At 48.4% G+C, this 12209-nt stretch overlaps 5 protein-coding genes across 5 annotated transcripts; 4 read left to right on the top strand and 1 right to left on the bottom strand.

Moving 5' to 3' along the window:
* Nucleotides 1–716: 716 nt before the first annotated feature.
* Nucleotides 717–1445, top strand: MGYG_06667 (hypothetical protein; the record flags this gene model as incomplete). The annotated part of the gene is made up of 4 exons (XM_003170631.1): nucleotides 717–748; nucleotides 868–900; nucleotides 959–1114; nucleotides 1304–1445. The coding sequence occupies 4 exons, from the start codon at nucleotides 717–719 to the stop codon at nucleotides 1443–1445; spliced, it is 363 nt and encodes a 120-aa protein (XP_003170679.1).
* A 3131-nt stretch (nucleotides 1446–4576) lies between these two features.
* MGYG_06666 (hypothetical protein) lies at nucleotides 4577–5524 on the top strand (the record flags this gene model as incomplete). Its single annotated transcript, XM_003170630.1, has 1 exon — nucleotides 4577–5524. The coding sequence occupies one exon, from the start codon at nucleotides 4577–4579 to the stop codon at nucleotides 5522–5524; it is 948 nt and encodes a 315-aa protein (XP_003170678.1).
* Nucleotides 5525–6037: 513 nt separating this feature from the next.
* Nucleotides 6038–7362, top strand: MGYG_06665 (hypothetical protein; the record flags this gene model as incomplete). The annotated part of the gene is made up of 2 exons (XM_003170629.1): nucleotides 6038–6305; nucleotides 6398–7362. 2 exons carry the CDS (start codon nucleotides 6038–6040, stop codon nucleotides 7360–7362), a joined length of 1233 nt encoding a protein of 410 aa, XP_003170677.1.
* A 990-nt stretch (nucleotides 7363–8352) lies between these two features.
* On the top strand, nucleotides 8353–9211 carry MGYG_06664 (hypothetical protein; the record flags this gene model as incomplete). Its single annotated transcript, XM_003170628.1, has 3 exons — nucleotides 8353–8699; nucleotides 8755–8776; nucleotides 8900–9211. 3 exons carry the CDS (start codon nucleotides 8353–8355, stop codon nucleotides 9209–9211), a joined length of 681 nt encoding a protein of 226 aa, XP_003170676.1.
* Nucleotides 9212–9808: 597 nt separating this feature from the next.
* On the bottom strand, nucleotides 9809–11793 carry MGYG_06663 (zinc finger protein 46; the record flags this gene model as incomplete). Its single annotated transcript, XM_003170627.1, has 6 exons — nucleotides 9809–9906; nucleotides 9965–10027; nucleotides 10135–10162; nucleotides 10225–10301; nucleotides 10370–10510; nucleotides 10578–11793. 6 exons carry the CDS (start codon nucleotides 11791–11793, stop codon nucleotides 9809–9811), a joined length of 1623 nt encoding a protein of 540 aa, XP_003170675.1.
* Between the last annotated feature and the right edge of the window lie 416 nt (nucleotides 11794–12209).

Below are 12209 nucleotides of genomic sequence, written 5' to 3'. Positions count from 1 at the left end.
AGGAATATCACTCCTTGTTCCGTGGCAAATAATACGTCTCGTTTTGTCTTCATTATTTGCAGATTTGGCTGTGGTTGGGGGCTAAAATTATGCACTAAATATATGTACATGAACGCACTCCGTACATTCAGGCGGCTTTCACGGTGCCTCCAAGTAGATCTCCATGCAGACAAGCGAGCTGTCTTATCAGATCAAAATGAGGATGTCTGACAGTCCGGTGGCAACATGACTCGTTGCCCTTGTATTGTCCCGTATACCCTGGCACTTAATGGATTGACTGCGCCAGAAAAAGGGGGATAAAGCCCCTGAGGACCCTGTCTTGTCCGTGGGCAGCACTCGCATAACGAAGTGGCAAGTAACAAGTAACGCTGTACAGACAGGGATAACTAAACAGTTGGCCATTCCGTCCCTTCCAGCCATTATTTCTCTCCGGACCAATCTGCGTGCTGTTGTTCTATTTATTATTGGCACTAGAAGCGCGCTACCATCCCGTTCTGTTGGTTTGTGGAGTGCCCCTAAAACATCCACACAGGAAGCCTCCTTAGCTACATAGTGACATAAAGCGTTTGAGTCTGACACCGACACGCTCTTTATCGACCAACTCGTTGCCGGCAGAGGGTGCCGGCTGTTGCTGATGCAGTTAATATATTGAACCCGGTTTGATCTCTACGCCGTCCCCCCTACTTGCCCGCCCCTGGAAGTAAGCAGACATCCATATGGATCCAAGGCACAGAGAGGATACTGGCCTGTACGCGCAGCCATGCGGCTCCCGCGTCACCCCGTCTTCTTCCATGCCAGCTCATACGATTAATATGGAGAGACAGTCACCGGGAAGGGATGTCTAACCCTGCCGTCCAGGGATTTTAGATTACGCCGGGCCCAGGTATGCCAATTTAATCTGTATGTCCAGGGTATACGCCCAAGACGTCTTCCCATAGCTGACCAGACGCCGACATAGCGTAACTCTACGTACATACATACATACATACATACGCACATATGTGTATATATATAGCTGTGGACGTTCTCGGATTGGAGCTTTGGGGTCCACACCTGCACGATCTGTTCTGGAAATCTTCCGTCCAAGTTATGCTTATAACCACGTCTGTACGGCGTAACTAACTATCGATCCCACATCTCGTCAGGGATTGCTTTGATCATTTTACGCCGGCGCCCTAGGGTGGCATTGCATTCCTACGGACGGTTACGTTAATTTGAGACCCGGTCAAATCTATGCCCCCGGAGCTTCCGCCCTTCGCGCATAGGACGGAGAAGACCCTTAACTAGTCAACTAACTAGTTAGTTACGCGGTTCCTGCGTTGCTCGGTGGAGAACCTCCCAGCCAGTTAGCGTTGCATGAAAAATTTGCCAGCAGTCATTTCCAACGGGCTGAGATGCGGATGGACTCAAATGTTCATGCGTTTATGCGTGAACCAGGAAGTTAACCAGTTATGCTGCAGGGAATGAATGACACCGCATGAACTTCCATTTTTGGGACTTGGGCGAGGCGTGAATGGGATGGACGAGTACGAAGAGGGATAATGGCCTGTCGGAAACTGGGTGTCTCCCCGAGCTGCTTGCATGAGAAAAGATATGGAGACGAGCGGTTAGCTAGCTGTCTTGGACGACAGGATCGTCCTCACGGTCCGGGCAGTGCTCAATATTTGAGTGACAGGACTTTATCCATGCAAGCACTGATGTCTTTCTAGACAGGATGGAAATGCACTTGTCAACAACTAGCTAAACAAGCAAACAGAAAACCGGCAGATATGATGCCGACGGTCGAGAAGATCTGCTGGAGGCATTCTCGTGATGGAACTGGGCTGAGGCAGCTCGAGTCGGCTCTTTCGTCTCTGCCTAGTCTCTTTGGCCGCGATTAAAATCAGGGGGTGTATCTGATATCGTCGATTGGGCGCGGATGTACGGAGTAGGGGAGAGACTAAGCGATGGTCAGGAGAGAAAAGAAACCGCCTCGAAAAAAACAAAGATGGGTCATCCATCGTGTCTTTAAAAGACGCCTCAAACCGAGACTCGCTAAAGTTGAATATCCATCTGATTTCTGTTGCCGAGATATTGGGCGAAGGAGGCAAAAAGGTGCCCTTTTCAGATGGGGTCCTCGCCAAAAACGCCTCTGTTGCACAGTCTCTTGTAGGCCCTTCCGTGCTCTGTACCCGTTCGATAAGCCTCTTCCACACTGTTCGGTCCGCGAGAAGCGGCCCTAGGTGCTGCCGGGACGATGAGCAGAGTACCCTCCACGATTCCGTTCCCCTACATATATACGTTGACGTGTGTATGTCCGTATGCATGACAGAGGGGGCCATGGGGTGGTGGTTAACTAATCAACCGTTCAACCAGGTGAGCAGACAGGGCTTGCATTCAGCTCCAGCATCAGCCAGGCCACCAGTACCAAGATGCCCCTGGCTCGAGTTTGGGGGCCGAGTGCCTAGTTAGCTAACTAGAGATCCCACTGCCTCGTCCTCGGTGATCCCTTGGAACTCATATCAGCGTCATCTGGCACGGAGAAGCGGTCATTCCCCTATTAGTACCACGCTTATTTGCCCCGGGGATCTCGACCACGCCCAATCGTACCTCGAAGACGCGCTCTACGCCACTTAAAACCGCCGTATTTACTTATTTGCCATGGCGCAACCTGGAACCTGTTGGCACAGACTGGCCATGTGTCTGAAACGTGGATGGCGCAGACGAGAAGACGAATCACACTTGGGAGGCTCGCTATCCAATGCAGTCAAGCAGCTCTTTATTCTTTTTTGGCTTTATGTTTTTTCACTTTTCCCTTTTTACCCACATTAACTATACTCCCTCGAGCCACGCGCAGATGCAGTTCTCGAGACGGCGTAGCTGCGCCGTTATGCAATCAGATGCCCGGGACCCTGGACGGCTACAAGCGTCTACCGCTAACCAGAACATCCCATCCCGTTGCTATGGACCGGGATATCAAGAATAGGCCAACCTCGCTCAGCTCGACCAACCCTACCAAAAGGAACCCCCGAGAGCCCAGGCAAGGGATTTTACCAAAAAAAGAAAGAGAAAGAAAATAGGCCGAAAAAGAAAAGATGAGCAAAAAGAGAACATATCCAGCCTCGATGGTGCTGGGTCCACTATGACAAAGGAGGTACAAAACATCCTTGACTCGTCTTGCTTTTCCTGTCGTTATTTGCTTTTTTTCCTTAGCAAAGGGGGCCAGAAAATATTTATATCTGGTAGCGATTTACATTGACCCGGACCGCCTTCGTCCCCAAGACTGTTCTGTATGCGGTCAATGCAGGAAGCTGGCTCGGATCAAATTGTCTGTCATGCACCCGACGGGTGCACAAGCTCCTCTTGGGCTCTCAGGCGTCCCCATCATTACCGATTCTGCTGGTCTGTGGGATCATTACCCTTGGCTTTCGCTCCAGGGATCATGTATACCAAGTCCAAATGAGTTACAACAGGACCCTGGAAATCTCTAACCTCTTCCAAATATGGAATACCAACTCAAAGATTTTGCACTAGGCCATTTATCCCTTTCGTTGGCTCCAGTTTTGGGAATAAGAACGTGGGAGGCCTTTTCCCACTCTCTCTCATAACGCGGGCCGGCCTCCAGATTGGGACTATCATGAACCTGAATCACCGGAAGCGGGCATGTAACGTCACTATTTCAATTCGGGTTCAGCAAGTAGGGAAGTCCGCGCGGTGGGGGGCCCAGGAGCTTAAGCACCCTTGAGTCTAAATTCGTCTTTGCAAAACATATGCAAAGGTGTAATATTATTTTTACGTCGTTTATGTTATTTTATTTCTTTTACTTGCAGTTCCCATGTGCTATTGGCAACTGCTTATAGGAAAAAGAGAACATAACCTCTACCCCGTGGGCTTGAAACCCCCCCGGCTTATCAAACTAGAATCTCCGGTCATCAAACCTGCCTTAAAATAAAGGCTGATACTTTCTTTCCCACCCGGGCCTCTCGTTCCTCTGTGCATTATCTATTTACAACAAGCTTTATCCGCTGACTCAGTATATATATATACATCCACCCATCCTCGCCTCTCCTTTTCTTTCACGCCAGAAGAAACACAATAATACCTTTCCATACTCTTATTATTCCCCAAATCCGCAGAGGAAACAGGAACTGGATACAAAGGGAAAGGCTTCCCCTAATACAATCTCCCAGATATAACCCCCACTGCTTGTTGAAGGCTTACGTATAAGCCTCAATTCCTACATTATTTTTACGTGAAGCTTGTGACTCGCCGGGCCACCCCACACCTGCCATCCTTCGGTCATATCGACATTTGGGTTTCCTCTACCGGAAGTACCCGCCTTGTAATACTTATACAAGGCTGACATTCGTATAGTCGACCACGACGATATTTGACCCTGCGAAACCCCCTATCGGATCGCTGAAGGACCACTTATATACCAGAGTTTCTACCAAACGCTTTCCACCTCCTTGTTGTTTCTTCCCTAACCATATCGAGGTGAATACAAACGCCAAAAGGGTATACTCGCTTGTCATCTCGAGACACCGTTCCTTCTCCTACTTAGCAAGCCCAAATCATCCTGTCAACAGCGGACAATATGTCTAGACTTCCCGAGAAGCCAAGGGTAATTTCGATATTGAACAATGACGACAACCCTTCTTTTGCGGTCCGGCCCTCAAAATCATCCAAATCCCGACAAGAACCAGCAGGCTACTCCTCACAACTTCACGGCTGGCCAGCATCAGTAAAGGGAAGTCTGGAGTCAGCCAGTCTCCGCCTCGGGGATAACCGGTCACAGGGGAAAGACATGACATCGTACCCAGAATCGCATTTTTACTCTTACGGATTACCACCACACTGCTCCCCGCCTGCTCAGTATGTCATACCGCATAACTTACCGCACGGATATGACCATCACGAAAGGGGGCTTATTCAGAATGAGCATCAGGCAGGAGAGCGAGAGGTAGTATCACCGCGATCGAGTTATAGCGAGTATGCAGCGCCACCTACTACCAAAAAGAATAAGCATGCTTGCCCCTACGCTGCCTCCCACGGCTGCTCAGCAACGTTCACGACCTCAGGCCACGCCGCACGTCATGGCAAAAAGCACACTGGTGAAAAACGAGTCCACTGCCCAGTGTGTAATAAGGCATTCACCAGAAAAGACAACATGAAACAACACCAGAGAACCCATCGGGAATCAGGCATTGATGCTGATGTCGATGGACATGACCAGAATATTTCCGACACTGCATACTCTCAGTCTCCGGGCTCGACTACCGCATATTTCTCCACATATGATACAGAATCAACGGCGGACCCACGATATTCACAATCTCGCCGACACTCAAGCCGCTCCACCACTAGCTATGAGGCCTCTCCCAGATACCTGTCCCGAGAGCTCCCAGACCCCCAGGATGCGGAAGATGACAGACGGCCGCGTTCCTCGGTATACCGGTCTGATAGTATTTCATCGGGGCTGGGCTCACTAGCAATTGAATCCACAAAATCAAGCTATAGCAGCAGGCGTATCTCAAGGAGCTGAAGTCTACCTTCTTTTAACTATTTTATTTTTCCATTTCTTGCAAAGATCTCTTCAACATAGGTTCAATCTGTATTTAACCCCTTTCCCCTTTCCTTTGTCCTATTTCTATCTCTGCTTAAGAGATTACCGGGTATATGAACACTAGGCTGTAGACAGGACTTAAATCAGCGTCTTTATCCCACGCATGATCTATAGATCGCTCTCTATCTATGAATGCTCCCCCTGACAATAAGCTATTCCCGAACCATGGACCCGGCCCGCCGGAACTGAGTTAGGGTTCGGGTGACACGGGCCACCCTGCTGATGATGTCATCAGCCAAGCGAACGTGACCTGCATTGCTCCAGTTATGTTTTGTTTCCATATTTCCATGATATAAAAACCAAGCCACAATCATCCACTTCATACGTCACTGGCGCCTGGTGACGATATAAAAACCGTTGATGTACACACACAAACGCAGACTTCATCAGTTCAAGCATACCTGATAACCAGCTCAAGACGGCACATCTATCATGGCAGCTGACTATTATAAAAACCACCCTTATAACCGGGGTTCGTCAAGACATCATGGCCCTCCGGCGGGGCAACCCGTACCCGGTCAAGGCTATGGTCCTGGCTACTATTCGCCCGGTCAGGATAACGACGCATCCTACAGTGATTCAAGACCAAAAGAAGGCGGCCGACATAGGCGATCTCACTCGGCTGGGGGAGAAGGCAGACATCGCGGAAGGAGCAGATACGACGAATACGATGAAGAGCCTCGCCGTAGCAAACATCGCCGTGAGTTACCCTATTTTTCATCTCTATCAGGAGTCCTAACCTAGTCATCATGATTATACTTACTAGGATACGGAGGCTAACATTAATTTTAGATAAAAACTCATCGCGCTATACACACTCGGTGTCGCCTCCATCGCGGTCGCCTAGCCCCTTGCGCCCACGGAAGTCACTAGGCGATCACGCCTTGGAAGCCCTTGGCCTCACAGGAGCTATGGATGACGCTCGCAAGCATGGCGACCGTGGCCAACGTCGTCGGCACGAATACGATGATGACCACAGAGATCGTAGGAGTCATAACCGTCATCGTTACGACTATGATGACCGTCGTCAAGAGTCAGGCCGTGGCAAACATCGTCGCAACAGGAGTAGTTCATCAGACCGTCGGGGTCACGGGTCTAGAGATGATCCAAACAAGACTCTACAGAATACTATTACTGCTGCCTTGACTGCAGGAGTATTAGAAGCCTATCGCGCTCGCAATGAGCCGGGAGACTGGACTGGAGAAAAGGGAAAGCGTGTGCTCGCCGCCGTTGCCAGTGCTGGCGGCACCGAAAAAATGCTCGACCGCGGAGGTGCTAGCAAATCTACCAAGAGGCATATTATAGAGTCCACCTTGGCTGGCCTTGCAACAGGCCACCTAGTTGGCGGTGGTGACTCGGGGCGGCACCGCTCACATTCAGAGCACCATGGGAAAGCAAGCACTGGTGCCACCGCAGCACTACTTGCTGCTGCCGGCAAGAAGGCCTTTGAACATTATCAATCTAGATCTCGTGATTCAGGAAAGCATGATTATTACAGTGACGATGATCGGCCAGGCAGGTCTGGGCGATCGAATCGGAAACGAAGTAAGAGTTTGTCCGACTACGTTGCCAAAGGCATGGCTACTTTGGGACTAGACGAGCGCGGCCGTGACAGTGGTCATAGCAACAGTCATGGCAACAGTCATGATAACAGCCATCGAAGACGCCGAAGTCGATACAGCAGTCCTCCATCCGATTATGAATCTGACTATTCTGATAGACCTCGCCGCAGAAAACGGCATCATGACCGGTACTAGCTTTCATGACATAGTTAAACTGGTTTGAATCTTCTTTTGGTTATGACGATATATTCACGAACCCCTGCTTGCTTATGGTTATAACGATTTTCTGGTAATGCTCTTCTGTGAATTTTCCTTTTGTTCCGGTTAAAATTGGTTTCGGATATGTTAAATAAACCCTCTAAATTTCTAAACATATAATAAACATGATATACTGATGGCTCTGAGCCCTACATATTCGCAGCTATTACGAAACAGAAAGCTAGCAGTCAGATACTCTCGAGTATGGCAGTTGTGAGATTCTGAAAGGTCAGACAGTTCGAATGATTAAAACGGCATCTAGCTCGAAATTCAGTAAGTCAATAAGATATGTGTCTACCCGTGGATTTGGTTAGTTAAATGATTGGGGTACTTAGAGCCATAGTGTTGGTTCCGCTTCAATCATATTCAGGCCACAAAACCTACCATACTGCCTGGTTTTTCGTGTAAGATAGTTAACTAACTAATCTGTCCAAAAAATAAGTGATAAAACGATTTTAACTGGCCCGATATAGTTATAGGCCGATGGCACGGGTTAACCACAGGACAACTAGTTACCTCCCCTGCAAGCAAGTACTGTTCTAGAACTAGCTGTGCGTATCCCATAGAGATAAGCATTGATTTCAGTTAGTTTTCTTGTCCCCGAAGTAGAGCTTCTAGTAATTAGTTAGCCGCAAATTGCAAGCAATAAGCGCGAGCGGAAAGTTTATTTTGCTTAGCAATAGCTCACTTACGACGTCACTACAACAACCAAGTTTTCATCCAGTAATAAGAGCTAAACAATATTATCAGCGGAATATCAAAATAACCTAGTAACTCATTCTATTCTCTGACATAGGTGAGGTTCCATTGGCCTTTATTAGCTCGGCGGGATACTTACTATGCTTAGGTGGTCATATAACCTTCTCAAACCAGCTATTAGTGATTTACAGCAAAAGGCTGGTTTTTAAAGTACAACAGGCAACCACAATGCTGCCTATTCAACGACAATTTTGCAGGCTGGGGACCACTGCATGGCTACCGAGGATACCGTCTGTCCGCCTCCCTGATGCGGAGTGGGCAGGCGTTGCAAATATATCACAAAAACGCCAGCTCTCTTCATCCCGCGGTGATGTCCCTGGTAATCCTTTGATTCACGCCACTATCAACTGGCCAGGGTATACAAACTGGGCGCGCCATAGGATCCTAGTTCTACGTCCGGTGGCTACTAGATCTCACAAATATTTATCTCCAACGTCGAGCGGCAGGAATTATTCAACGAGTCAATCAACGAAAAATATCACGGTCGATGACTATATTCAAGAAATAGAGGACTTGTAAGTGGGATATTATTGTCGGCACCTAGATATTTCAACTAATGCCATTTAATAGATATGCAATCGCCAAAGACGAGGTATGAATTAGACCTTCTGTGAGGCTTTATTTTCGGGGCATAGCGGGGTTCACAATTACAGGCTCCCTATCCCCCCCGGTGACGTGCTTTATTAGATGAACCTAACAGTGGTATCTAAATTAGCTGGAAATAGCGGCCGAGTCTACCGCCGCGGCAACTATATATGCTGCATCGGACCGCATATCTATGCGCGAAGCCTTTGACGATCTTAATCATGCATACGGTGCATATGCTGACAACAACCCGCCGCCAGAAGACATCGAGTCAAAAGATGGAGGTGACGGTACTGGTATTACAGAAGTGCGCTCCACCTCTTACGACTCGACCAATATTCCTGCAGAAGTCCGGGCAGAAATCAAGCGAAGGGTTGGTCACAGGATAAGGGAGATAGAGAATGCGGTTAAAAGTCTGGAGGAAAGTGCTCAGCATGAGTAACTTTGTCAGTACATACCTCATTCGATTACGAAGTGCGGGAGTAAGAGGATCGTCTGTAAACTAGGAGGTGAGCCGGAAAGTGATATTTACCCTTCCAAGGTCTGCATATGGCGGAAATCAATGCTGAGTGCTAGCAGATGGTATGTGGCGAAAAAATCCTCATTTGAAGCATGTATTCAAAGCTAAATTTTTATTAGCCTGGTCGAAGGACCATCTGTACTGTTGAATAAGTTAACTGCGGAGATGAGGATCAACTCTTTATTTAGTTTAAAGATCAGGTCACCAAGGTGGTATGATCCCTTGAAAAGTACACACGCTGCCAGACTCCAACAAATTCGTAAAAGGAAGCCATTATATCGTAGATGCCAGCTTCTCTGAGAAATCTCTATCATGATTTTCCCAGCTGGCCTGACGTACGGTGTATGCTGTCGGATCCGTCCTGTAGATCATCCCGGGTAGACCAGTGGCCTGACCCATCATGAGATGCTAGTCTATTTAGGCTCGGGACTTGATTTAAGTCCGCAACAGCGGGTGGGGAGAGCGTAAAAAAAGTATAAGCAAACGCGAAGTATCCCACAAAAGTTCCATCAAACTGTTCTATATCATGGGTAGGCTAGGAGTGATTGGACTAGCCATTCGTTGCAATGAAAAAAGGTCGTCTTTGTGAGCGGTTTTTGCATGTCTTTTTAACTGATCTAAATATCTGGGTTAGCAAGGACGCCATAGATATACGGACAACGTAGGGAACGGCACCTGGTCGTGTAAAACTTTTGGAGCAACCAGGGAAAGGGCATTTGTGTCGTCGTTCCCCATGCGCTAGAAGAAATTCCAATGTTAGAATAAATTCAGCCCCTATCGGAACCGACCTGGAGAAGGCACTGAGGGCATAATGCGTTTCTCTGGTTCATCGTGGAATAACTTACTTAATTTATGACTTGACATATTAGATGACTATCATCGACAAAGAGGTTAGTGATCTGCAGTAAAAGAGGATGTGAATAGGTCTAGCATACATCACCAGTCTCAAACGTGCAGCCGGGATGTTTACACTTGAACGGCTTCTCTCCCGTGTGTATTCTCCTGTGAGTTTCTAAATTCTGTTAGTAAATTCATGTTCTCCGGATGTTTGCTCGTGGTAATGAACAAGGATAAACCTACTAAGTTCACTGCTATCCGTAAAAGCTTTTCCACAAATCTTGCATTTGTAGGGCTTATCTCCCCTATGGCTACGTTCATGCCTCTCCAAGGTCGCTTGGCGCGCAAATGATTTCCCACATATAGAACACTGGAAGTTTTTATCTATAAAAATGGTTAGAATATGCATCATATAAAGGGACGAGGGGTTTGAAAGGGATGAGCCGCATACAATTACTATGTGTGAGATAATGGCCTTGGAGTTTTGATTTCTGTGAAAAAGGTTCATGTGGACGATGACAGCCTTCCCAGCAGCAATAATATCCGACTCCCTTCGCACCGTCGGTCTGGTTGGCGTGTTCCTGGACAAGATGTTCCTGGAGAGATTTGGCATCCGGAAATGTAATACCGCATACAAACCCCGAGTCGCCGTTTGCAACCCATTTGCATATATGCAGCTCGTCACCGCTATAGTCCATTGACTGTATGCTAACTTCTCGACTTGTTAGAGCAGTCATTGGGCTTGACTCTAGGCTAAGCCCAGGAGTAGAACGTGTGGAAACGGTCGAATTATTGTTCATGGCATCGGGTATGAAGCTTGCACTGCTTGATTGTGAATGAAAAGATGGATCGTGTCGGTGCCGTTGCATTTGAGCGGACCACTGGGCAATGTCAAAAGCTTTGTCGAGATTGGCCCTTGGTGTGAGGTGATTAAGGTAAGGGTGATGGGTGTGATTATGATCTTTTATGTTGCTGCTGCACCCGCCGGCCGCGTTGGCCATTGCCCATACGCTCCCTGCATGATTTGAACACGGCACGCCAACAGCAGGTCGAGAGTGTTTAGGGTTGATGGCTCCATCTCCCAGTCCTTTCGAAACCGGGTTTAAATCCAACGAGTTTAAAGTCCCAACAGGATGATGGAAATGAAAATGCGATCGAAGATTATCGTTGTCGAGGTTGCAATGTTGTAAGGAAACATCGTTGACGGCGGCAGTTGTGGTGGCAGATGTAGCAGCAGCAGCAGCAGCGTTCTGTAGGTCCAGACATCCCCAATTCAGCGGTATTCCCTGGTTGAAGAAGTGACCTTGATCGAGGGATCGCAGAGATTGTTCACCCTCTGCGACGCAGTTCAGATCAAAACAGGCTGTTGCCTGGTTGTTGCAGTTCATATCGTTGCACTGTGGCTCGGAGCAGGCCGTTGACTTATCACAGTCCACAAAACCGTCACATATGGTAGCACAACTGGGAGAGCACTGGTCGTTATCACAGCACTCCGTGCCAGCACCACATAGACCAAGAGACTGATGTGAGAAGTCGGCTTGGTTCCAGCAGCTCGCATCGGCACATCCGGGCGGCAGCGCGGTGTTGTTGTTGTTGCTGTCAGCGTCTAAGCCGGGCCAATAGCACTCCCAGCAGAAAGATGAGCGCTCGTCAAACTGGTCCGCCATCTTGAGTCCTCTCTAGTTATATGAATGCGGTTGTGTTCCGGAAGTCCTGTTAGAACTTGGCTGGACTAGGCGAGCAAGGAACATGTAAGACTGTGGCTGATTGTGTGGGAATAAACGGAGTCCCGTTGAGGACTGGAACGTCTGATCGTCCAGTGTCTCGCAGATATATCGGATATGCAGCGAGAAGAAGCAATTTAGACGTCAAGGAGTGACGGGAAAAAGGGCGCTTCTTGTCTGCGAGTGTTATTTTTTTTTTAGCCGCGGCCACGAGAAAAAGGCGACTACCGCTTTTGGGGACCTTGGGAGCCGCGCGCTTTCGTCATATGACCCCGCGACTTAGTAAGCAATGACTCAGCAAGGCAACGCCCCAAAGCTAAAAGACGAGACGTCGAGGCCGATAAGGCGACGACACAGGC

The sequence above is a fragment of the Nannizzia gypsea genome, genomic scaffold, assembly GCF_000150975.2.
Source record: "Nannizzia gypsea CBS 118893 supercont1.6 genomic scaffold, whole genome shotgun sequence".
Taxonomy (NCBI): Eukaryota; Fungi; Ascomycota; class Eurotiomycetes; order Onygenales; family Arthrodermataceae; genus Nannizzia; species Nannizzia gypsea.
The sequence above is the reverse complement of the archived record's forward strand: the minus strand, read 5'-3'. Positions and strand labels throughout refer to the sequence as shown.